The sequence below is a fragment of the Bactrocera dorsalis genome, chromosome 2 (assembly GCF_023373825.1).
Source record: "Bactrocera dorsalis isolate Fly_Bdor chromosome 2, ASM2337382v1, whole genome shotgun sequence".
Taxonomy (NCBI): Eukaryota; Metazoa; Arthropoda; class Insecta; order Diptera; family Tephritidae; genus Bactrocera; species Bactrocera dorsalis.
The window spans coordinates 102,313,627-102,339,227 of NC_064304.1; the positions used below are offsets into that span (position 1 = coordinate 102,313,627).

The 25,601-nt window shown below is 36.4% G+C and overlaps 1 protein-coding gene across 1 annotated transcript in view; it reads left to right on the forward strand.

Moving 5' to 3' along the window:
- LOC105230493 (relaxin receptor 2) overlaps positions 1-25,601 on the forward strand; it is a 46,582-nt gene that overhangs the window by 10,319 nt on the left and 10,662 nt on the right. The window contains exons 2-7 of the mRNA XM_049447967.1: positions 2,649-3,020; positions 3,143-3,246; positions 3,325-3,404; positions 3,619-3,903; positions 5,958-6,029; positions 8,625-8,696. Coding sequence (XP_049303924.1) covers positions 2,649-3,020; positions 3,143-3,246; positions 3,325-3,404; positions 3,619-3,903; positions 5,958-6,029; positions 8,625-8,696 — 985 coding nt within the window. The remainder of the gene's footprint in view (positions 1-2,648; positions 3,021-3,142; positions 3,247-3,324; positions 3,405-3,618; positions 3,904-5,957; positions 6,030-8,624; positions 8,697-25,601) is intronic.

Genomic DNA, 25,601 nt, shown 5'->3' on the forward strand with positions numbered 1-25,601 from the left:
CTTTCTTTGCATCAGGAATTGCCGCATGATTGAATGATTTCATCAATTTGATCTGATGTAATCACCTTCCACCATCCAAAAAAGAATGTGTGCGTGCGGCAAACCTCTCTTTTGCCACTCAACAGGGTACATCTAGCATCTAACAGCACCATAGTATATGCGTTGCTTCAAGATAATGTCCATCGAAGCTGTTGCTTGAAAAGTCTTGCTGTGACATCGTGACGATCGCTTTCTGATTGATCGCGACCCATAATACCGTACGAATGTCATCGCATCCTGGGAGCACTCGTTCATGTGCCTTGGGCTGCTAATGTGTTGATGCCAAAAAGAACGCCGACCGATATTAGCGCGACCTCTTTATGGCATCGTGACAAATTTCAATCTATAATTGATCACTTTATGTGAAAAACACATAACATTTTCACTGTATAATTTTAAAAAATTTTTGAAGCAAACGCCAAATTTGAAAGATTTAAATAATTGAAAACCAAAACAAAAAAATTTAATAAAAAATTTGTATGGAAAAAATTAACTTTTTGGAATTGTTCAATTTTCCGACTTTTCCTCATGAATGACATACAGGTTTTTTTATTTCTAAACCTTCCCCAATCCACGCAGAACATTCTCTGCAAATTTCATCAAGATTGGTTCAGTCGTTCCCTTAGCGTTGCTAATAAACAAACATCCATTCGTTTCTATGGGAAAAAGAAAAGGGCCGCTTTTAGGGATTTTCCGGCAATTTTTCGAGTTTTTTTCTCCGCATAAACCATCCCTGAACCTCAACGAACATTTTAAAAAAAGAATTATCAAATTTGGTTCAGTCGTATGAAAGTGATGCGCGTACATACATTTTGGCGATTCATTTTTATTTATATAGAATATACCTAAGTAAGTAATTATGTACTTTTAATAAATATATAATGTACAAACATTATATGTTATCAATCTTCTTTATTGACGCGGTTACGCGGTTATAGCCGTGTTTACAACAGCGCGCCATTTCTTCTTTTTCGTTATTTGGTGCCAATTGAAGATTCCAAGTGTAGCTAGGTCCATCTACACCTGGTCTTTCCAACGGAGTAGAGGTCTTCGTCTTCCTCTTCTTCCCCCGGTGGTTAATGCGTCGAACAATCTCAGAGCCGGAGTGTTTTCAACCATTTGGTCGACATCAGCTAGCCAGCGTACCCGCTGTCTCTTAATTCGCAGAACTATGCCAATGTCGTCGTATATCTCGTACGTTCCATAGACAACGTTATTCGCCTTTGCCAGTGCGCAAAGGAACATAAATATTCCGCAGAACCTTTCTCTCGAAAACTCGTAACGTCGACCCTCTGCACCATTCAACAGGACAGGAATAAGGAGTGACTTATAGAGTTTGGTCCTTGTTCGTCGAGAGAGGACTTTACTTCTCAATTGCCTACTCAGTCCGAAATAGCGCCTGTTGGCAATCACTATTCTGCGTTGGATTTCGAAGTTAATGTGGTTGTTGGAGTTAATACTGGTTGCAGGATAGATGAAATTATGCAAGACTTGAAAGTTATGACTGTCACCAGTGACTTAGGAGCCAAGTCGCGAATGTGACGACTGTTTGTTTGATGACATCTTTCCCCCCTTTTCTCTACCAGTCCCATTTGCTTCGCTTCCTCATCCAGTCTGAGGAACGCAGAGCTAACAGCGCTGTGGTTGAGGCCAATGATATCAATATCATCGGTGTATGCCTGTAGCTGTACTACATACACTGTTAAAAAAGATTGTACTTTTTCTATTTAGCTCTGCAGATTAAATTATTTTCTCCAGGGGTAAATTGAATAAGTCGCACGATAGCAAGTCGCCTTGTCTGACACCTCGTTTGGCATCGGACGGCTAGGAGAGGTTCTTCCCGACTCTGTGCCTGTTGATCCTTTTTTCATCGATATTTTCCAAGATTTGGCGCATAAAAATCTGATCAGTTGTTGATTTTCCAGGCCTAAAGCCACACTGATAAGGTCCAAACAGTTTGTTGACGGTGGGCTTTAATCTTTCACACTATACGCTCGATAGAACCTTGTACGCGATGTTGAGGAGGCTTATCCCACGGGGGTTTTACAAGAGTATGCTTCAGTCTTGAAACCTTTTGTTAGTCGCCGCATCTTTTCATAGAATTTTCGCGACTGTAGTTTTTTTCGAAGCCACCAATATTCACCAGTGGACTTTAAGAAATCGATTTTTTCTGTTTCTGACATTAATTAATTGAGTTCACCACCCTTCCTCCTCCACTTCGCTGGTAAGGAGCACGCATTGTGCAAATAAAAATGCAGACAGCTTGTAAATGTTCATTTCAATTATTTTAAATTAACGTTCTGCTGCGGGTAGTTAGCGGTTACATTAATTTGCAAACGTCTAACGTGAGCTGCGGTTGAACAATCGCCAGCGCGGCAATAAAAGTATTTGGTGATGCTATAAACACCATTTTTTTATCATTTTAATTTGGCGTTCAACGCTGGATCTGGCCACAATTTCATTCAGACATTTTTTATTCCTTTAATTGCACTTTTTCTATTCGCACTGCTCACTAATTTTTTTGCCACTCGACTTTTTACTAACATTTCAACCGTAAATTGTTTTGGTTAGCCTCTGCGCTCTCATACTTTCTCTCCGCCTCTTTGCAGGACCCTGTCCGCAAGGCACCTTCGCCTGTGATGGCAACACGTTGTGCGTGCCGCAGCGTCAAATTTGCGACAATCGCACAGATTGCGAGGATGGCAGCGACGAGCACCCGGTGGAGTGTGGCCTACTTTATGGCAGTAAGGCGCTGACCGATAAAATTGTCGGCAATGCAATTGAACGGCGGCGACAACAACAGCGACAAAACCAACAACAACAGCAGAGTAAGGCATTTAGCAGCGGGCGCAATGGCACCGCGGCTCAATTGATAAATGTGACGACAGTGGGTGTGACACCGGTGGAATCGGCAATCATGGACACCGAAAATGGTGGACGTCGTACGGCAGGCCGTGGTAACGAAGAAGTTGCGTTTTGCGGTAAGTATTCGTTCGAGTGTCGCATTTCATATCTCCGCGGAGGCATTCCGCAATCATTTAATATACTATAAAGTTCGTGCAACTTATGACTTATTCAATGTAAATACATGCTTATATTACAGAAATAACAACATATCCAAAAGGTGTTTGCACCTGTCGTCAGCGTACGATATTGTATTGTGGACGCAAGGCGAAATTGACGCGCATACCGCGCTTAAGTGCCGAGGTAACTGTAGAGCGCCATGCAGGCATAGCTAAACACTTAAGTGCCAGCCGCAACCAATTTTGTCCGTTTCCATTGCAGGTGACGTATTTGATGATGAGCCGTAGTAATTTGACGCTGCGTGAAAATAGCTTTATTGGGTTGAAACACTTACAGCAGCTGTAAGTAACGGAAGTGCGTAGACACCGTTAGCGGCAAGCCACTGAGGCCTTTGACCTTTCACCGGCTTGTACGCCAATCTATCTTTATGCCGTTGTTGTACGATTTGTAGCAAACACATTTTTTGGCGCGCTTCTTCTCTAACCTCACATTTCTTACGTTTACACATAATTTCTTTTCTTTTGCTGTTTTAACGCCTACCTTCCGGCTCGGCAGCTCACTGAAGCGTTGCAACATATCGCATGTGCCGCTAGGCACATTCAATGGCCTACATCAGCTGGAGAAATTGGATGTGCGGCATAACAATATCAGCACTTTGTCAGTTGGCATATTTCGTGGCATGAACTCTCTGATGTGGCTCTTTCTCATTTCGAATCAATTGCGTACGTTGCCGTTGGCGCAATTTGTGGACATGCCACGCCTCGAATGGCTGATGCTGAATGATAATTTGCTCACACTGCGTAACGAGAAATTTCCGCACATGCTGCGTCTCTATGAAATGTGAGTATGTAGGTGTTAATGTGTGCTTTAAGCATACTGACTTAAAGTCAGTGCCTAATATCCGTTCGCTTAGGTATAGTGTGTGTGTGTGCGTCGTAAAAGTCAATGTTTGGGAAAACGTTAGCCAACTATATTGTATATTATACCACAGGCGTACTCGTCATTGAGCTTGAATGAAAGTAAACATAATAGACCAGTGCCAAAATCTTTGGAAAAAATTATAGTATAGTAAGTAAAAAAAGTTGAAAAGCTAGAGAATATAACAATAGTTGAGAGCCGATGTGAGGCTGGGCAGTGAAAATATAGTGGGTTATTGAGTTTTTTGGGATAAACAACGATTTTCCTTTACTTCCGGTTATTGGTAAAATTCTAGCTAAGAAAAGACCTACAACGTTTTTACTAACCACCCCGTTCGGTGAGAGAACTTTTGTAGAAAAAATCGGTACGAACCTTAATTTCACGATAATTAAGGCTTGACAGAAATAGTGATAATAAAATAAGCTGTGAATCTGTTTTATTAAAAAAATCCTGTCTAAAATAGTGAACTTCCCTCTAGTTCAGTACATGCTGGAACGAACTTCCCCAGGATAAGAACTGACAGCCAAGAGTAGTAAGAACTTATGCTCCGACTTATTCCACAACAAATGCAATGCAAGTAATGCCATACCCCGGGTTATTCCATCACCACTTAAAGTGATCTGAGCTTTCGAAATTGCATAGCTTTTGGTGCAGGAGTGTATAGAACGGCCAAACAATCTATCACTTCGCAACTAAGTGCACCTCCTCTAACACTTTTTTCACATAGCCTCAAAATTCATTATTTATATTAGGGGTTCCGGCCACGCGTTGGTATACATTTTATACTATTATCCATGTAAAAAACTAATCAATACAGTGAAAATTTTGTTTACGAATAAAGCCGAAAACGTGTTTGTCGGTATATAATCCAAGGGATTGGACTTGGTTAAAGGAGATGTCCGCTTAATAAAGTGTCCATTTAATAGAGCTTTCATTATATTCTTTATTTTTGAATTGTTTTTACTATCCTATCTTCTAAGTTGGTTCTAACCGGACATAGTGTGTGAACTTCTATTAAAATCAGTTCAGTCGTTTAGGAGTCCATCGCGAACAAACAACGTGACACATAGTTTTTATATATAAAGATTTTACAAATTTCTTTAATAAATTTACAACAAATTTCAATTCTTATGTTCCAAATATTCGCTTCTATATTCTATTTCGACTTAAAATCGAAAATGGGCACTAATTTTCAATCGAAAATTCTCAATTAAAAAATCTCTTTAAAATCTCTACTTTCTAACGAAGTACAGAAGTATACGTTACCATTAGTTTTCTGAGAAAATATAGAAAAATATCCAACTCAACATGAAAACCAGCAGTCAATACGATACGAATTAAAGTACTAACATTATTCGGAAACTAGGTCTAAATATATGGTGAAAAAGGAACTAACGGATATGATCGCTAACATCAAGTATTGAAGCAATATTTCTAGTAGAAGCTTCCATATAACAAACTGCATGGATCTTGCCTGTTGAAGTCCACTCAGGTGTTTGCGTACCAGTTTAGCCAATAACCCAAATAAACACTTCTTAAGGGGTTACATGGGTAAAAACAGCCTTTTTTCAACATTTTTCCTCATATAAAAATGTACTATTTTAGTAGATTTTTTTATTGTAAGAAACATACACTATTAATAAACAAATTCTGAAATTCTGAAAGAATTTCAAATTGATAAATATACACAACTCAAAATTATTCTTCAATTCTGGGAAAACTTTCAAAAAATTAACGCCAGTTGCATCATATTTGCTTACCTCACATACGCTTTCAATAACGTTCACCTGCAGAATCATTTCGGGCGATGATATTATGTTTCTTTTCAAGCGATTGCTCTTCTCTTTCGCATCTCAAAATTTTCGCTTTTATATTTTAATTTCAAATTTTTACTTAATCTCTCTCTTTTAATTAAAACAAAAATATTTTCTAAGTATACAATATAATCTAACTTACAGCACTTAATTTCGTTACAGCTATTTGGATTCGAACGCCATTGAGTACATTTCAGAGGACATGTTTGCAAATCTCGCCACTTTGAATCTGTTGTAAGTAGATTTTGAAAACATCTGAGCATACTTTTTATACTCTTGCAACATGTTGCAACGTATCACCTAAAACTAAGCGAGATAGGTATAGGTTATATATATATAAATAATCATGATGACGAGGAAAATTGAAATCCGGGTAACTGTCTGTCTGTCCATCTATACGTGCAAGCTATAACTTGAGTAAAAATGAAGATATCTTAGTGAAAATTAGTATGCGTGTTCCTAGGCAAAAAAATGTACGAATTCGTAGATGGGCGTAATCGGACTACTGGCACGCTCACAAAATGGCATTAAAGGAAAACCTATAAAATACCATAACTAAGCACTAAAATAAGATATAGAACTGTAGTTTAGCAAAAAGGCTTTCAAAAAAAGAAAAAGTGGGAGTGGCCACGCCCTATAATAGGTTTAATGTACAATCTTCTAGAACACTACAGTTATAACACCCAAATGAGTGTCCCGCCGATGGAAACAAATGTTAATCGGAAGGGACCCAGTCTGATGAATACGGCGGGTGAGGTATCAGCTCCCAGCCAAGTACTCTGATTGTATCCTGGACCGATTTGGCTTTTTAGTACCTAACATTCTTCTCATATTCCTATGTCAGTGCGAAAATAGACGAGTATACAAATTAAGAATGAATTGATATATCAGAATAAACTTTGCATGTATAAAGTAAGCCACCTTTTGTCCAAAAATTACCATCTACCAAACAACGGTTCAAGCCCCTATATCGAATATGCGGACCCCAGTATCTAAAGTAGACTTTTGATGGCGGTCCCGTATGTGATATACAATTGAATTTCAGTTAGAAACCTCTTTTGACAATAGTAACTCTGTGTATCAAAAATTGTTGAATCGGGTGACAACTATATGTACTTTTAAAGATTTTTTGCCTCCGGGTGTTTTTACCACATATATCCGACAAGTGGTTTATCTCTAAGAAAATGAGAGAGCATCTTTCTTAACAGTGTATTTTTGTACCTAAAATAAAAGAAATCGGCGACAACTTGACCTAGCGCCCATATAACACATATAACATCTGGTTGTTTTTACTCCATATGATTGTTGATGGCACTTAAAATGACAACCATTTTCTTTTGACTAAAAGTATCATCTTCTTCCAATATTGCTTGCAGTTAGGTGTCTTCAAACATTTTTGGTGGTCTTCCATGTTCTTCATTTCTCACATCAAAATCATTACCTCTAAACTGCTGAAATCATCTTTTTCATGTTGTTTCTGATAGACAAATAGATAGAGCATGAACACTATATGCCTCGACAGGCATTCGATGCTTACTTCAAATGGAAACAAAAAATTAATGCTCTCAGCAAATCGTCACTTTTCGGTACAAAATTTGACATTTTCAACACAATGATGTCAAATATGATGTTGTTTGTTTAATGACTGTAAGGTTATTAAATATAAAAAATTAAGTCTGGTTCACAACAAATGTTCTCTGTCCGGCACACCTAGTATATATGTATGTATCTTAAAAAATATTTAGAAAAACCAGCCCCTTTTTCCATTGTAGTTCATCGATGACTTCAAAATACGCTCAACACTTGTTTTCATCAAAAATATACAACAAAAGTATATAAACCTATTTTTAGCGCATAGAAAATTTAAATATTTATCGCTAATTTTTCGATTTTTTTTTTACCTTAAGCAAATGCATAAATATAAACAACACATAAGCTGCCAGTAAAGAGTTTTAATTTTGAATCATTGAAATTTCCAGCATTGATGTTTTAATTTTCCAGCACTTTTGTATGGAATTCTTTGAAAGTAAGCAATGTGATTTTGCTACCTCGAGAAAGCTAAAGAGTGGCATAACTTAAATGCTTAGCCATTATATTGTGGCATGCTTCGCCTGCCGCTCAGTCAACTACCTCTTCACACACACACACACTCACCCACCCTCTCACAAGCATTCTCTCGCCAGAGACAAGCAAAATTTCGTCTGTGTATAAATATTCAGTTAATAAATTGTCTACATTGTTTTTATTTAATACCAATCATTTTTCACTGTCACCGCACGGAGTGGGGGGCGCTTGCACGACATTTAGTGTCAATATCGAGTACATTATGGTAAATCAGTGCAGCCAGCCTAGACAGTTCAGCATGCAATCGCGTCACAGAACGGACAGAATATATTTTCAAGCATAAAAAAAAAATAATAAAATAGAAAAAACAAAATACACTAACAATAACAACAAAGTATTAGTGCTGTTGCGATAATTTACATGCGTTGCAGACACCTCAGTTTTCTTGATTTGTTGCTGTCATTCGATTTTTTATTACAACAACAATAGTACACAATAATAGCAACAAACACGTCAGCACAAAATATATTGCGGACGCTGTCCAAACAAACACACGCATTTTCTTTAGTGCCTCTTTTTTGCTCAGCGAAATCGTCACCCTTCATTGTTCGGTGTGTGCCGCAAATGATTTTCACATTTGCTTATACTATATTTATTTATGTATTTAATATTGTTAGTAAATGTGATTAATTTGTTTTGATATGAACTTTATTGCTTTTGTATCATTTCATGTCGCGTTACGGTTTTTTATGGACTACTTTGAAGAAATCTCAATGACAATCGTATTACCCACATACATCCGAGAGCTTTTTGGGGTTTGAATGACATTAGAGATGTGTAAGTATGTAGCGTATTTAGTTAAGAAAACACAATTTCATAAGTACTATGTTATTTATGGTCAGAGTAATTAAATCGTTTACTTTTTCTATTATTTTCGCAAAAGTATTATAGTTTGGTGCTCCAGTGCGTATGAGTGACATTGAATTTGTGTCTTTCAAATGATTTAATTCGGATTGTATGAGACTTTTATTGCTATTTATGGTTATCTAAAATTAATAATTTGTTAAATTCACATATTTTTACTGTTTATATTTATAAAATATTTTTTTTAAATTTGTGAGCATAGAGCAAATTAATTACTTATACGTACTTCTTAGAATGAAATAAATATAAAATAAGCAAAAATGTCAACTTCGATTGCACCGAAGCTATAATACCCCTCGCAAGTGCATTTCTTATAGCAAAACAGGGTATTACTTATTTTTATTTTGATTGGTCATTTTGTATGGCAGCTATATGCTATAGTGATCCGATCCGATAATTTGCTCGGATATTGTAACGTTGCCCTAAACAATAATTCAAATGCTAAATTTCGTGAAGTTATCTTGCCAAGTTTTCTTCACAAGGATTGTCAAGTTTGTAACGCAGCTATATGTAATGGTGTTCCGATATCGGCGATTCTGATAGGTTAACACCGATTAAAATATCAGGAGGTTTTTTTCCGAAAGGTTCAGTCCATAGAAGAGAAGATCAAATTCCTATAAAGTATGCCAGCTTTCGACCAAAAATTGCCCAAATCGAATCGTAGATGTTCAAGCCCCTAGGTACCGAATTTGAATATGAAGATCCCACTATGTATAGTTGAATTTTGACCGAAAATATCCTCCAATGTGTGAGATATAAAATTGAAATTGATACTTCCCCGAGCCTATACCTAATATAAAGATTTTCGAACTTTCAGGTGACTTTATGCTGGATATATCGGCCAATATTTTTGTGTTATCTCAATGAAAATTACAGAATATGTTTTACTCATAATAGTATATGGTTGTGCTTAAGAGAGATAAAATTGAGCGAAAACTTGATCTAGTCCTCATATAGCTATTACCAGGATTTTCGAACATCCACTTGACTTTATTCCATATGATTGGTGATTGTATACAAGGTACCTTAAGTAAACTCAGGGAACAGTTTTGCAGTATGTGGTATATTAATATTAAGTGGGATGAGCGAAAATAGATAAAACCGCGGTCGATACCACCACTCACTCCCATATACTACATATAATTTTGTTTTTGTAACAATCTTTATGGTTGATATCTTTACACCTCCAAGTTGAAAAAGTATAAAATTTTCGGTTGCACCCGAACTTAGCCCTTTTTTTACTAATCCAGCTCGATATAACGATAATCTAGTTCTCAAAAGAATATATAATGTAGATCTATGGTAAGTACTCGTGGCCACGCAAAGCTTACCACGCATATTTTTCAAGTAGTTATGTACCTATTTGACTACTTATAGCGGTATAGAAATTTTTTATTTAGAAATAAGTTAATGATAATCAAAAATATTAAAAACAGAAGCAAAACACATTCAGCTATAGATAAATCAATTGAAAGATAGTGGCTTTACGAAATGAGCTCGAAATGTAAGAGACTGACATTGCGATGAAAAATGATATTTTTTTTTTAATTTAATTTCATTTACATTGTAATTGAACATTACCAATATAATTTATTATTTTTTAATTTAAACATGAAGTTTAGTCGGTGTATTACTTTTAAAAACAATAAAATCGGTCGTTTTTTGTATAAACACAGAAAACTAATTTTGTGAGTTACTCATTAAACGTAATAAATTAAAAACTATAATTTATAGTTATACATAACATAATTTAGTTTACTCATGCTCCACTAAAACCATACAAAAAATAAACAAATTGCAGACAAAAATCCCGAACGATACGAAAAAGTCCGAAAAAAATTGAAGAAAGTATACTGGTAAGCTTTGCGTGGCCATGAGTGTTATATAAATAAAAATATAGAAAATTAGTGGAATCAGTACCAGAGCGATGTGTGATTTTTATGCTAAAAAATGGTATGATTACATTAATTATTAATATTTATTTACTTTTCTTAGATTGAAAAATATTCTTCTTTGCTTAACACCCCTTCAAAGTGCTTAAAATAGCAGCAATTGTTTTTAATCATTACTTGAGTAGTTAAAACTTTAGTACCAGTTGACAGCTTGCATCTTCGCGAGATTCGCACCATGCTTAAGTCACTCTATCATACTGATTTCTACACTTACTTTTATAGACGATAAATTAAATGCACCCTCGGCAGGAAAAAGTGATAGTAAAAACTTGTCTTCCACTTGTCTCTCATTTTGTTGTTTTGAATTGTTGTGTGCTAAGTAAATGTTTGCTTAAGTGTTGCAGCAGAGCAAGATGCCAAGAAGAAAGCATCAAAAACATTAAGTGCAAGCAAATGGAAGTTACGTAGTAGTTGTAGTACGAGTATATTAGTGAAAGATAAGAGATTTGTTGCATTCAATAGACATACAAGAAAATTTCGGTGTAAGAGTATGATATTATTGTACTAATATAAAGTGGGAGCTGAAACTAGTATTCTTCAGTTATTGATTGAGAGAGCGTATTATAAAATTTTAAGTATTTTGTAAGTCGGATTGAAGAGATCAAAGGAGACATTGAGATATTAATTATTTTCGCGGGCTTAGTGTGAACCAGAGCGTATTCCGACACATTGATTACCTCAAGATAAACTTGTGGGCGAAATCATAGCTATATAATATAAGGGTGATTTTTTTTGATGGTTAGGATTTTCATGCATTAGTATTATTTCCTCTTCTTTTTGACAGATCACGTGGGATTTCAGACATGGTGTCAAAGAGAAAGATGCTCATTATGCTTTGACACTTTTCATCATGAATAGAACTTACTAACGAGGCAACGCTTGCAAATCATTTTGAATTTTATTACCAAAATCAGTGTTCGGTTCGAAATGTGAAAATGCCGCTTTTATCGAACAAATTTTGTTCGCGATGAGGCTCATTTCTGGTTGAATGGCTACCGTAAATAAGGCAAATTTGCCGCATTTGGGGTGAAGAGCGAGCAACCAGAAGCCGTTCAAGAACTGCACCATGCATCCCGTAAAAAAATGCACTGTTTGGTGTGGTTTGTACGCTGGTGGAATCCTTGGACCGTAATTTTTTCAAAGATCTGTTGGACGCAACGTTACGTGAATGGCGATCGCTATCGTTCGATGCTAACAAACTTTTTGTTGCCAAAAATGGAAGAACCTGAACTTGGTTGACATGTGGTTTCAACAAGATGGCGCGCTACATGCCACACAGCTCGCGATTCTATGGCCATTTTGAGGGAAAACTTCGGACAAAACAATTCATCTCAAGAAATGGACCCGTAAGTTGGCCACCAAGATCATGCGATTTAACGCCTTTAGACTATTTTTTTGTGGGGCTACGTCAAGTCTAAAGTCTACAGAAATAAGCCAGCAACTATTCCAGCTTTGGAAGACAACATTTCCGAAGAATTCGGGCTAATTCCGGGCCGAAATGCTCGAAAAAAGTTGCCCAAAATTGGACTTTCCGAATGGACAACCTAAGACGCAGCCGCGGTCAACATTTAAATGAAATTATCTTCAAAAAGTAAATGTCATGAACCAATCTAACGTTTTCAAATAAAGAACCGATGAGGATTTTGCAAATTTTATAGCGTTTTTTTTTTTTTAAAAAGTTATCAAGCTCTTAAAAAATCACCCTTTATAATAGAAAAAGTATAATAAATAATGGAAAATTAGTAGAAAACGTCGCTTACTCACACCATAGCTATATAAGTTTGTGCACTATACAAAGAAAAACCTGATAACATTAAATGTAATCATATTTGTTCTGAGCTGAACTTAATTTTATTCATTCTCAGTAAATATAAGTAATACTGCTGGTATGACCAGTTTTTTTATTGTCTCCTTTGTATTATTTTTCGTTAGATTTTAATATTGGGTTCCACTGTAAGCGCTCTGTGACTCTAATGTCCATATAAAGTTAGAATTCGTTTAGTTTTCGTCTCCTTTTTTAAATCACTTACTCGTGTAAATTTCGTTTACAAAATGTATAAATATTTACAAAACTATTATATTACATTCCGGTGAATGCTTGAACACTTAAATGCTTGCAAGCTAGCTTAAATATTTACACGTTTACTCGATTTCAAACGCGAGGGGGGATTGATAAGCAAGCGAAGTTTTCGATTTTACTTTTACTACTTTTGAATGCAACTCTGTTGTTCCGACAATTAATCTTTTTTTTGTGGGTAGAACAGGACGATAGACTACTGTTATGGATATTCATACGGACGGATATGGTTAAATTGACCCAGTCACTGATAAGGTCTAGTAAAAAGAAATCCATTTACTTTCCACTAAATCGAAGGATATATTTAGCCTTGGTTTGAATTTTGCATTTAGGTGACTACTACTGTGATCAAATTGAAAGGTGAATTTTGTCCATTTCATTTCCTCTAAAGTAATCTCCTCCCATTGCAATTCACTTATGCCAACGAATTTTCCAGTCATCATAGCATTTGGAAAAATCCTCCGTTGTGACGGCCATCAGAACCTTCTTCGATTCAGCTTTCATATCCTCAATTGAGTCAAAACGGTTTGTCCTCAATGGAGTGGTCATGCGGTGGCCAGAAAAACTACTCACAAGCTTCTCTTAATGCGACTTCTTTCTCCATATGGACGAAAAGGTAGTAATCACCTGATGCCAGGTCAAACTATAAGGTGGATCATAAGAATTTCCCAAGTCCTGTGGTCTGACGTTGTTCTGGTAGATCACAATTCTTCTTCTATGGCCAGAGTTACGCGAGCGTCACGTTTGGAAAAATAATGGATTTCTTTCTTGCTAGACCTATTATGTAATTTTATACCGTCTACCATGCTTCCTTCCGCGCGTTACATACTTCGTGGCATATTTAAAATATACTGTTCAAGGTACTCAGTTATATATTGGATTGTTTTAAGATGAAAAGCGGATGTGTAATGAACTTTGTACTCCATACAAATTGTCGATGTAAATCTGATATGATCATACTTGGAGTAATAATCGAGGCTTAAAGCTTCATATCCTTCCATGTTTCTTTTAAGTCTGTCGTAGAAAAAACAGAAGTCATAGAACTACGTTGAAGAAGACGGCAATGTGTGGACTGATAAACATTACATTGAAATGCAGTATGAAAATTACTCATACGCAGTGACGTACAACATTTGGTACGACAAATGGAAAAAATGAAACACGTGTTCCATTTATGCAACATACCTCGTACAAACAAGCATATGTGCTCATTTGCACATTTGCACACGTACATTGACCGGACAAGTGCAAGCCAAATCAAGAAAAAAAAACTAGAACACAATGTGCAAACTATTACATGCCACATTACAGGCATTCATGCACTGATGGTCAGCTGGTCGAGAACAAATATGGTTGGGGCACGTAACGGAAATCAATGCTAGTAGTGGAGCATCAACTTTTGTCTCGCTGAATTTTTACTGTATCTTCAACAGCAACATGCAAGAGCAATAGCGAGCACGTTAAGCAAGGCATATGAGGCAAATAAACCGCCTCATGTGCGTAGGTGTGAGTGTAGTAGTGCGCCAGTGCGTGCTTATAAATTCTTTTACTCCTTGAAATCGCAAGGCAATGCTGAATGTTGATTTACAGTGTTTTTATGCTACTTCCAGTGCTATTAAATAAGAATAATAGTCCATAGAGTTTGATGTATGCGTGTTTAGAGAGTTTGTGGGCGGCAAAATAATATATGACTAGAGTTTTACATCAATACAAAAAAAAACAATTGTGTGAAGTGATACGCTGAGCTTTAAAGAAATATATTGCCCCACTTAACTGCCCACATAAAACCAAAAGCAATAAGCTAAATTTTATGAACACACTCGTACTAATCTATAAATACTACATATAAGTAAATGTAACGGTAAACTGCTGTAAGAAATGAAAGTGTGGCAAGCACTTTAATGTGCATGAAATATGCCGTGCATATGTATGTGTCTTAGGATCTGCCACGGCGTATGAGCAACATCTGTGAGTTCACTGTTCACTAGATGCATTCACCCTATATGATCATTAAGTATTTTGTGGTGGAAGCAAATCCGGCAGTGTATCGGCATTTGAGCTTTAACAGTATTTTTAGTATTTGGTCGTCTTCAGAGTCCAACAGTGAAACCTGAAATCTATAATTTTAGTTAAGGCGTTAAAGTTCAAACATCTATTTTCTTTCACTATCGCCCTGTTGTATTTTGCATAAGAGCTTTACTATTATTATAGTACCATTTGAACAGTGATCAGCACATCTCTTGCAGGATTTAAGAATCGCACCTAGTTTGACAACCCGAAATATAGGCGTTTTTGCGAATTAAAACAAAAAAATTAAGGGTATATATCTGGCCAATCCACAAAAAGGGAGACCCCACAATCTACGACAACTACCGTGGGATAAGCTTCCTCAACATCGCATATACATAAGGTTCTATTGTGTGAAAGATTAAAGCCCACCGTCAACAAACGGATTGGGCCTTGGGAAAAGACCCGTGAAAAGAGAATCGACACACACCACCTTTTTGTCGTTTTCAAAGCTTCTTTTGACAGCACGAAAAGGAGCTGAGTTTATGCCGCGATGTCCGAATTTGGTATCCCCGCAAAACTAATACGGCAGTGTAAACTGACGTTGAGCAATAACAAAAGCGCGTGCAGAACCAAAAAGAACCTCTCCGAGCTGTTCGATATCAAATGAGGTTTCAGACAAGGTGACTGCCCATCGTGCGACTTCTTCAATCTGCTTCTGGAGAAAATAATTCGAGCTGCAGAACTTAATTCAGCAGGTACAATCTTCTATAAGAGTGTACAACTGCTGGCGTACGTCGATGATATTGATATCATTGGCCTCAACACCCGCGCCGTTAGCTCTGCGTTCTCCATACTGGATAAGGAAGCGGATAATGAGGGTAAGGCGAAATATCTCCTGTCATGAAATAAACAGTCGTCGCACTCGCGACTTGGCTCTCACGTCACCTTTGACAGTCATAACATTGAAGTCTATCTTGGAACCAGTATCAACACCACCAAAAATGTCAGCCTGGAAATCCAACGCAGAATAACTCTTGTAAACAGGTACTACTTCGGACTGAGTAGGCAATTGAGAAGTAATGTCCTCTCTCGTCGAATAAAAAAAAACTCTATAACTCACTCATTATTCCCGTTCTGTTGTATGGTGCAGAGGCAAGAACGATGACAAGATCTGATGAGTTGACGTTACGAGTTTTCGAAAGAAAGGTTCTGCGAAAGTTGTATGGTGCTTTGCGCGTTGGTCACGGCGTATATCATATTCGATGGAGCGGTGAGCTGTATGAGATATACGATGACATTGGCATAGTTCAGCGAATTAAAAGAAGCCAGCGAAGCCAGGCTAGGTCATGTTGTCCGGATGGACGAAAACACTCCAGCTCCGAAAGAATTCGACCCAGTACCCGCCCGAGGGAAGCAGCGGAAGAGGAAGACCTCCACTCCGTTGGAAGGACCAAGTAGAGAAGGACCTGGCTTCGCTTGGAATCACCAATTGGCGCCACCTTGTGAAAAGAAGAAACGACTGGCGCGCGGTTGTTAACTCGGCTATAATCGCTTAAGCGCTGACTACGCCAGTAAAAAAGAAGAAGATATTTATAAAATTTGTGAAAAAAATAATTAAATATTATTGGAGTTACACGCGATCTCCGACGGCGATAGGAAAGATCCTCCATTCATATAGTAATTCCAGCTTTTTAAATAGATGAAATCTGAAAATAAATCTCTCCTAAAATATTGATCTACGGTCGAAAAAATATCCCAAAAATGGCGGCAAATTTAAAAAAAAAATTTACAATTTAGAAATTTTTTACTTAAAAGCTACTTCAGATATCGACTTATAATTTTTGTGTGTTACTTTTAAATATATACAACCTGTCGAAATATGATTTTTTTTTAATTTAATACTTGGAGTGAACTAATTCGATCAACTTTTGTGAAGGAATTACTTAAATAATAGGAAAATAAGGCGCGAAGACAAACCAAAAATGTGGCAAAAATTAATGAAATTTAATATAAAACTTACAATCGTAAATAACTTAGAACTTCGTCAACACATGTATGGCACAACAAAACTGCTAAAAATTGCTTTCAAATAATATACACCGTTACAAACCGTTCGCGTTGCTCCAAATAATATCGTCTTAGAATCAGGCGGCTAATTTATCGCACATATTCAATAAACAACTAGAGAACAATTTCAAAACCATTTGCATAATGTTATAATAAACAGTGATTCATGCATGATAATAGACTTAGAAAGCAGTTAAGAAACGGCGGCACACAAGAGTACGCATATTAAGTTTTATTACGTATACGACCCGTGGCACTAGCGGATATGTGTATATGTGTATGCTTTTCAAACAAATAAAATATTATAAAAAGAGGAATTTACAGAAGCCAAGCATATAGTATATAAAAAAAGTATATTATTATATAATACATGGGTTAATATGTAAAAAAAAAAAACAAAAACAATGCTCAGCACTTCGTTTTAATTGTATTCAATTACTAAAAATGCTGCTTTAACTAAAATTTAAGGCCATTGGCCAGTAATCCACTTACTTTTAGCTTGCTTGAGTGACCATAAATCAATTGAAATTCCTATGTGTAAATATTTGATGGTTTTGTCAAGATAAATTATTTATTGAAATGCATATCGAAGGAGAAAATTTCCACGAAATAAAATGCTTTGGAAAAAGTAAAAAACAACTATTTGCCACAAAATCAGGGATACCGGTTTTAAGCAAATTCAATAATAATATATTTGAAAAAGTATATAGTACTTCCATACACTTACACACGCATACACGCACACACTTTAAAATTCAATAATAAAAATTGGTTTGGCAGATACGTACATGTCCATTAGGGTGTCCCCACCACAAATGGGTCTACGTATCCGGAACGGACCCGTATTTTTATCCGGCCAAGGACTGCCGACTTGGCATAATTCTGCCGCTACAACTACAACAACATTAGGGTGTTTTTAATTTCTCACATTAATTTTGTTTTTAACAAATGCCCTTAAAGTTTCATATTTTGTCTTAAAAAAATTAGTCAACAGAAACAAGCATTTTATATTCAATCTAAAAATTATTTTACATACATTTCAATGTATTTAACAAGTTTTTTTTTTTGTTATTTTTCACTAAAAATGGTATGAAGGATTTTTAATGAAAAAACTCCTCTAAAAGTTATTCCCATTTTAACTAATCATCAAATGTACTGAGCAATCATACGAGTGGTTTAAGCATTCTTTGTTACTCATACGACATGGTGTACTATATGAATACAGCATAATTTTAAGTACGTATAACTTTGAAGGAAGTTGCTGTATGGTAAAAGCCATTCAAGAGATTCCACTTGGAAAATATCGGTCACCCTAATGGTCATTTGTAGATTAATATGTGTGTGTGTACGTATGCGTACTAAGCAAAAAAAGTAACGGGTAAATATAAAAATAAACATAAGCATAAACAAAATTGCACACAAATAGCAACAGATTGGCAGACGAGCAAAACAAAACAAAAATTCATAAAGTTACAATTGCCAGACGTACTCTTTGACTGTCTGCTGCGGCATCTTCGTGTGTTGTGCGTGTGTATGTTTGTGTTTGGCCGTGAATAGTGAGATTAGAAAGTGCAGAACATCACGTTTTTAGACAAACACAGACACCCCTACAACTAAGATGTATTGCTACATGTGTTTCTTTAACCTTTTCGACGCACATACGTATATGTGTATGTGTTAGTGATATATGTGTATGTGTTGGTGACGCAGCGTCAGCAATAAGTTAAGTTGTGAAATGTTTATTTAATAAACCGGAGTCGCTTCCTTTGACACAGTGAATGTGTTTTTTTATTTGCCGCATATGAATTTTTATTGTGTGCATGGGTAGTGGTCCTTAAAAGTGTTGCTCGAAAGTTAAATTTATTTCTTGCACAAAAATTGGCAACTTTTCAACTGCTTGATTGACAATGTAGACATGTATGGAGTTTAAGACTTTTCTATTGTAAGACTTCATTATAAGCACGCTGAGGAATAAGTTTTTTCATTCCAGAATTTAGAAATAATAATTTTGGGAACAATTTTTTTGGAAATTTTACAAAACAACTTTAACTAACTTAAGTGTGTTTAAAATGCAATAAAATAAGAAATATGTAGATAAGAAACCGAATCCCGTAATTTCTGGATATCCAATTTTCCACAGCAATACGATTTGACAAATTTGTTTGACAGCTATATGCTAAAATGATCCGATATCGAACAATCACATCAGTTTCGACAAATGTCCCCTTGTCCCCAAGAGAATAAGATACTCGCCACTGTGCTCTACATTCTTTATACAGCAGTCAATCTAGATGTAAACTCTGACTTCACAGTGACAAGTGGCAACACTAATACTGATTCTAGAAAACTGCAGATGCATCTGAATGCTCCAGAATCGTGGCTCACTAAAAGAAACAGTGGTATCAATACCAAATAGTCCGTACAAGTAGTATATATCCTCAAGCTCAAAAATTGCCCTCAAGTGGCTTTACATGGTCAGTTGTTACCAAGAAGAACATGCGCAATATATTTGGGGATTACAATTGATAAGAGGCACACTTGGAAAGATCACGTAAAAATAAAAATAACTCTGCTGAGATTAGAGTTGGCGCAGCTAAACTGGCGCCTCAGACCAAAATGCCGCCTCAGTCTGAAGAATAAGTTGCTAATTTATAAGATAATACTTAGGCCGATCTGGACGTATGGCATTTAAATCTGGGGTAGTGCAGCGAATTCAAATTTAGAAGTAATTCAAACTTTTCAAAATAAAGTTCTGCGCACCATAGTGGGGGCTCCATTCTATGTGAGAAACGATGTTCTCCACCGGTATCTAAAGTTGTTAAAGGTAAAGGGTACAATCGAAGATTTTAACAGACGTTACCTCTTACATTTGGATATTTTCGAAAATATATTTTCGATTCAAGTGCTGGAAAAACTAATAAATAATCACATTCCTAAAAAATACAAAATTTGTCTTACTTAGAAAATGATAATCAAAGTTCACATATTATCCAAGCTGAGCTTACACACATATTATTAAATTGAAAAATTTCTGCCTTCTGGTAATCCATTTAAAGCATTAATTGAAGGCATCTGTGTACCGGATGAGTCTCGTATGTTTTGGTTGCAATAAGGATGTGTTAGATTACATGTCTAATTCCAAAGAGAGATAAGACGCCAAAATAATTACGACAAGACAGTTATGTCTTTGTGATACGGAAAATTGCTACAGACGGAGTCCATACATTCATATATCGATAGAAATTCAAGTTGTCGTAGTTTCGATTTGCTTTTCTCGTCAAACATAATAGAATTCTCCACTAAATTCAAATAGCCATTACCACTAACGATAGCAAAATAAACAGCGAGGTTAAACGCCGCTATAAATAACTGAACAGCTGCAAATTGACAAACTACAAAACACCAATCCATTCAAATTGAAATCCTTTTGTCTACTATATTTCTATTATTTTTATTACAAAATAAATCTGTTTTTCTCTGATTTACAAAAGCCGCAAATTTAATTACAACGATTGAGAACTGAGGAGTGAAAGTGATAAAAAGTTATAAATAGTTTTATATGAAAAGTTTTGAATTTATTATTTTAAAATCTTAAGGTCATCTGCGCAAATTAACGTTTGCCGCCGCCGCACAGCTTACACAACTTTCTCACAATCTTGAAGTGGGTTAATTACTTTGCGCGCCGCTTGCAAAGGGGAAGAGTTAAAGCTTTCATGATTGCATTATTAGAGAACAGCAAAAAACATGCAGTTGAGTAATGATTAAGATGCTCAAGCCAACAATACTTGAGAATTTACAGGGACTATTTTTTCACCCCACCTTAATATTTGTTTTGCTTATCAGCAGTCGACTGTATGAGTGATTCAAAATGAGCCGAATCTAACAAAAGCTGTTCGTTTACAAAGCACTTCCAAGCAAATGATTGCCTTTTTTTGTTGCTAAAACTGAATATGTTGCAACTATACCTCCAGAATAAGGCAGAATAGTAAATCCTGAATGGTACATAGCCATCTTTTTGTCAGTTGTCTTTTAAGACATCAGGAAAACCAACCACCGTCTTCATCACTCTTTACCACGACCATACGAGCTCTCAAACATCCACTGAAGAAACTGCTTTTTTGAGCACTTATAACATCGATTTTATGAGTAATCCAACGTAAAGTCTTGACTTGGCACCGAATAACTTCTTTTTATTCCCTTATGTAAAAGATTAACTAAGAGGTCAACGTTCCTCGATACCTGAAGAGGCTGTTGATGCGTTCAAATTTTCAAATAGAAGAAAATGCTCCTGGGAAGATGAGAACGATAAGATATTGAGCAATGTAAATCTGTTAGTTTGTCTAGAAAGTAAGTATGTATAAATCGGGATCTCTCTCTTTAGACATATATTTTTATTTATGTTGAACAATGTAACGGTTAAATAACTGTGGATTAGCGGAACTGATAATAAATTTTTGGGGTAAGATAACAACTTAGCGAAAGACAATTGAAAGAGTATTCTTTAATATGATTTTTCAAATATAGAAAATAATCCCCTTTCTCTTCCACTCCAAATGGGCACCGCGTTGATCTCTCTCAGAACAAGAGATTGTATCCCAACTGAACATAGAATGGCAAGCATAGTTAAAGCAGGTATTTCTGCCAGCTTGAGCGAAATTAGCAACGTTGAAGGGTGATTTTGGCTATGGATATGGTCACAAAATAAGCGGTTCATTGAAAGAAATGCTAAAAATTGTCTCCAGTGGAGGACAGAAGAGTACAAGCTAGTATTAACATTTTGAGATATTATGAAGGTCTAAATTCAGTTTATGTTTCTTTCGAAATAGTATATGTTATCGAAAATTTAACCTTTTGGTATTATGGGAAATTCTATTTGAGCATTTGAAAGATCGCTCTATTCTAAACAAACGAGGTTTGACAATTAAGTAATGAGACTGATAAAATTCACTTTCTTTTTTTTCCGGCATCTCTACACTCTCCATTGATATGTGTACCATCGCTCTAGCTTGTTTAGTTCGCCTGCTGCGTCAAGTTGAGTAGACGTGTGTTCGTAGTGCTCGTCACGAAAATGGAAAAACGAAATCAAGAGCAACGCGCATGAGCAAGTCGAAGGTGAAAACGATAATTATTGCCTTTTTTGATAGCCGTGGAATCGTCCGCAAAGAATTCGTTCCACCGGGGAAAACTGTGATTCAAGTCTACTATTGCCAAGTACTCGAAAGTTTGCGAAAACGAGTCAACAGGGTGCGCCCAGACATCGTTCGTAACTGGATCCTTCATCACGACAACGCGCCGTGCCACACCGCCCTCAGCGTGCCCCAGTATTTGGTCTCTAAAGGGATCGCCGTGTTGCAACAGCCGCCTTATTCGCCCGACATGTCACCCTGTGACTTTTTTTGTTTCCAAAAACAAAATCCGCGGTCAAAGGAACGCATTTTGAGTCGATTACGGGCATCCAGGCGACCGTGAGGAGAGTACTCGCGGACATCCCAGTCGAAGCGTTCCAGAAATGTTACGAAGCATGGAAAACGCGCTGGAATCGCTGTATAGCTGCCCAAGGGGACTACTTTGAAGGGAATGGCAGAGTTGTAGAATAATTTTCAAATATACGGTTTTTATGGAATCAGTCTCATTACTTAATTGTCATACCTCGTATATATTCATAATCACCCAACACTCATTTCTTGCTTTGACAGAGAAAAACGTATAGATTTCGCCAGATTTAACCCTATCACAGTTTTTACGTATCGTCACCTAAATTTTACCTTTTCATAAGATTACAGGCGAAGGAAAAAGTTATAATAGGAACAACTTATATTGAAACAAAATTTGAGTTTTGGTCATAAAATGGTTATATTTTGGTTATTTTATATCTGACAGTGATTTTCGTTTTTTTTGATGATACGTTGTTTTACATTTGACGATATATAAGTGTAGTTTAAACCCCATATACATTTAATATGATTATTGTCTATTATTAAATGGATTATTTGTTGTTTTTGTCATTGTTATTATATTTTCAATATCGCCGCAAGCACCAGACATCTTCGGTCAGGGAATCGCCAAGCTGCATTCGAGCGCATTTGTTGAATAACAAATTAATTTATATAGTAGTTGGTAGCCCGCCTTGTTGTTGTTGGTATAATTTTACACTTCACTGTTTTACGGTATTCCCAAAACAATCGCCACAAGCAACTCTTTCATTCTCCTCATATCGATTTTACCGAGACGCCCTCGGGCGGCAACTATTTCGTCCTTGTGCGCGTGAAATTGAATATTTTCAACCAGGTTGGGTAGGAATTCCCACAAAAATTGCAAGCCAAATGCTGTAGGAGTACAAACCATATTCACGCACGAATGCAACAATGTTATTAACAAGAATTGTGTGATTTTTCGCCGAAACATGTTTTTTTGACTATCGTCCCGCCCAATGCAGGGTTTCACATGTGAGCATGTGCAACCTTTATAACTTTTTTTGTTATTGTAATCAGAGTTTTACGCTTTATTATCATTTTCTTTCTTGTTTTGCTCTTATTTACTTTGGAATCCACTCAAATAAATTCGTTGCCAAAACAGACAAATCCAAATCAAAAGATAGATAAGAAATATTTACGCTTTCATGCAAATTTCTACACACGAGAATAGAAAAAAAGTCGAATCAACAAAATAAGAGCTGGAAAAGTGTAGTTAAGCTCCGTGGGCAGAACAATGAGGGTAGCGTAACGGCGTTGCTGGCTGACAGGCGTGTTTCGAATTCATTAGTAGGCGCTCATATCAAAGTTATGCCACAAAATTAATGAACCCAAAGCTACAATGGTTATAAACAGGCTGTAAAATAAAGCAAACAAAAGTATGAAATGTGACTACTTTGCAAAAGAGTGTACCAGTTATAGATATGAATATTCGCCCCGAACTTTTTCGTGCACCAGTCGCAGCGCAGTATGTTGAATGCATATCACTTACAATTATAAAGTTAGTGGTTAAAGTAAGGAAAATTTAAAAAAACCAATGAACTTAAGGACTAAAAATTAACACATAAAATGAGCTGGAATATTTCATTCCAATAACTCTTTATATCATTGTTCTAAAGTATTGAGACTTGAAGAATTTGTATGAGAGATTTGATGAAAAGATTTTCTTTAAAAAATATATACTTAGAGTTGTGGTACTATTTCTTAGCACTAAGCCAGTAAAAAAAATCTTCTTATAATTTATAACAGACAAGTTTTGGCCTCATAAAATCATTTCCAAGATTAAAGTTTAAATATTTTATCAGGAGTTGGTCGAATGATCTGTATTAGGAATGACGGCTTGAAAATATATCACTTCCCATCCGTTCACTTTCTAAAATTTTTTCTGTTGGTACCGTGGTTCACGACATACATATGACGGGTTTCCCAATAGGGATGATATGATATCTAAGTGTCGTTTCGGGCATTTTTAATCTATATTTTTCATTGTATTCAACCATTCAATTTTCTTTTAATTTACATATAATATTCAAGTTCTAGGAGTAATAAGATAAAGAACCTCTCGAAGTAATGAAAATATTGCTGCCGTTCAGGCAAGTCTTGAAGGCAGCAATTTGCCGATTCCAAGACTTTCTCAAGCATTGGCACTGTCTCAAACCACAACCTGGCGGATCCTCTTCCTCTGCTTGGCGGGTAATGTGTCGAATACTTTCATAGCTCGAGTGTTTTCGTCCATAGGTATGACATGACCTTGCCAGCCGAACTATGTTAATGTCGTCGTTATCTCATACAGCTCATCGTTCCATCGAATACGATATTAGCCGTGGTCAATGCGCTGAGAAACTTAAATCTTTCGCAGAACCTTTCTCTCGAAAAATCGTAACGTCGACTTATCAGATGTTGTCACCGCCCACGCCTCTGCAGCATTTAGCACCACGGGAATAATGGGTGACTTATAGAGTTAGGTTTTTGTTTGTCGAGAGAGGATTCTACTTCTCAATTGCCTATTCAGTCCGAAGTAGCACCTGTTGGCAAGAGTAATTCTGCGTTAGATTTTGAAGCTGATATTGTTGTTACTGGTTTCAAGATAGACGAAATTATCTTGGACTTCGAAGTTATTACTGTCAACAGTGACGTGGAAGCCAAGTCATGAGTGCGACGACTGTTTGCTTGATGACAAGAGATATTTTGTCTTGCCTTCGTTCACCACCAGACCCATTTGCTTCGCTTCTGTATCCATTCTGGAGAAAGCAGAACTAACGGCGCGGTTGTTGAGGCCAATGATTTTAATGTCATTATATTATCTGCGTATGCCAGCAGCTGTACACTCCTATTGAAGATGGTAGCTTCCCTATTTAGATCTACAGCTCGAACTATTTCTCCAAGAGTAGATTGAATTTACAAAGTCATTTAAACTGAAAGGGGACACATCTGAGAAGATGATTCTTCGATGAAAGTAAATTTACGATTTTTTCGGAGAACGTGAACTTGCGTAATATTCTTGGACAATTTGTAAACTTTGTACCAAAGTCAAACGTGACATGATGAAATGGTAAACCTTACTGAACACACTGACAAAATTTTACACAAATCCTTAGACAAACATGGCCGCCACGAGCTGTCAAAATCACATCATCTCCATTGGTAAGCGCTATAGTGTAGGCGCGTGACCTAATACAACATCTGAAGTATCATATGTACAATTGAACTTCTTTACAGACAGACATATGTAGGTATGTAT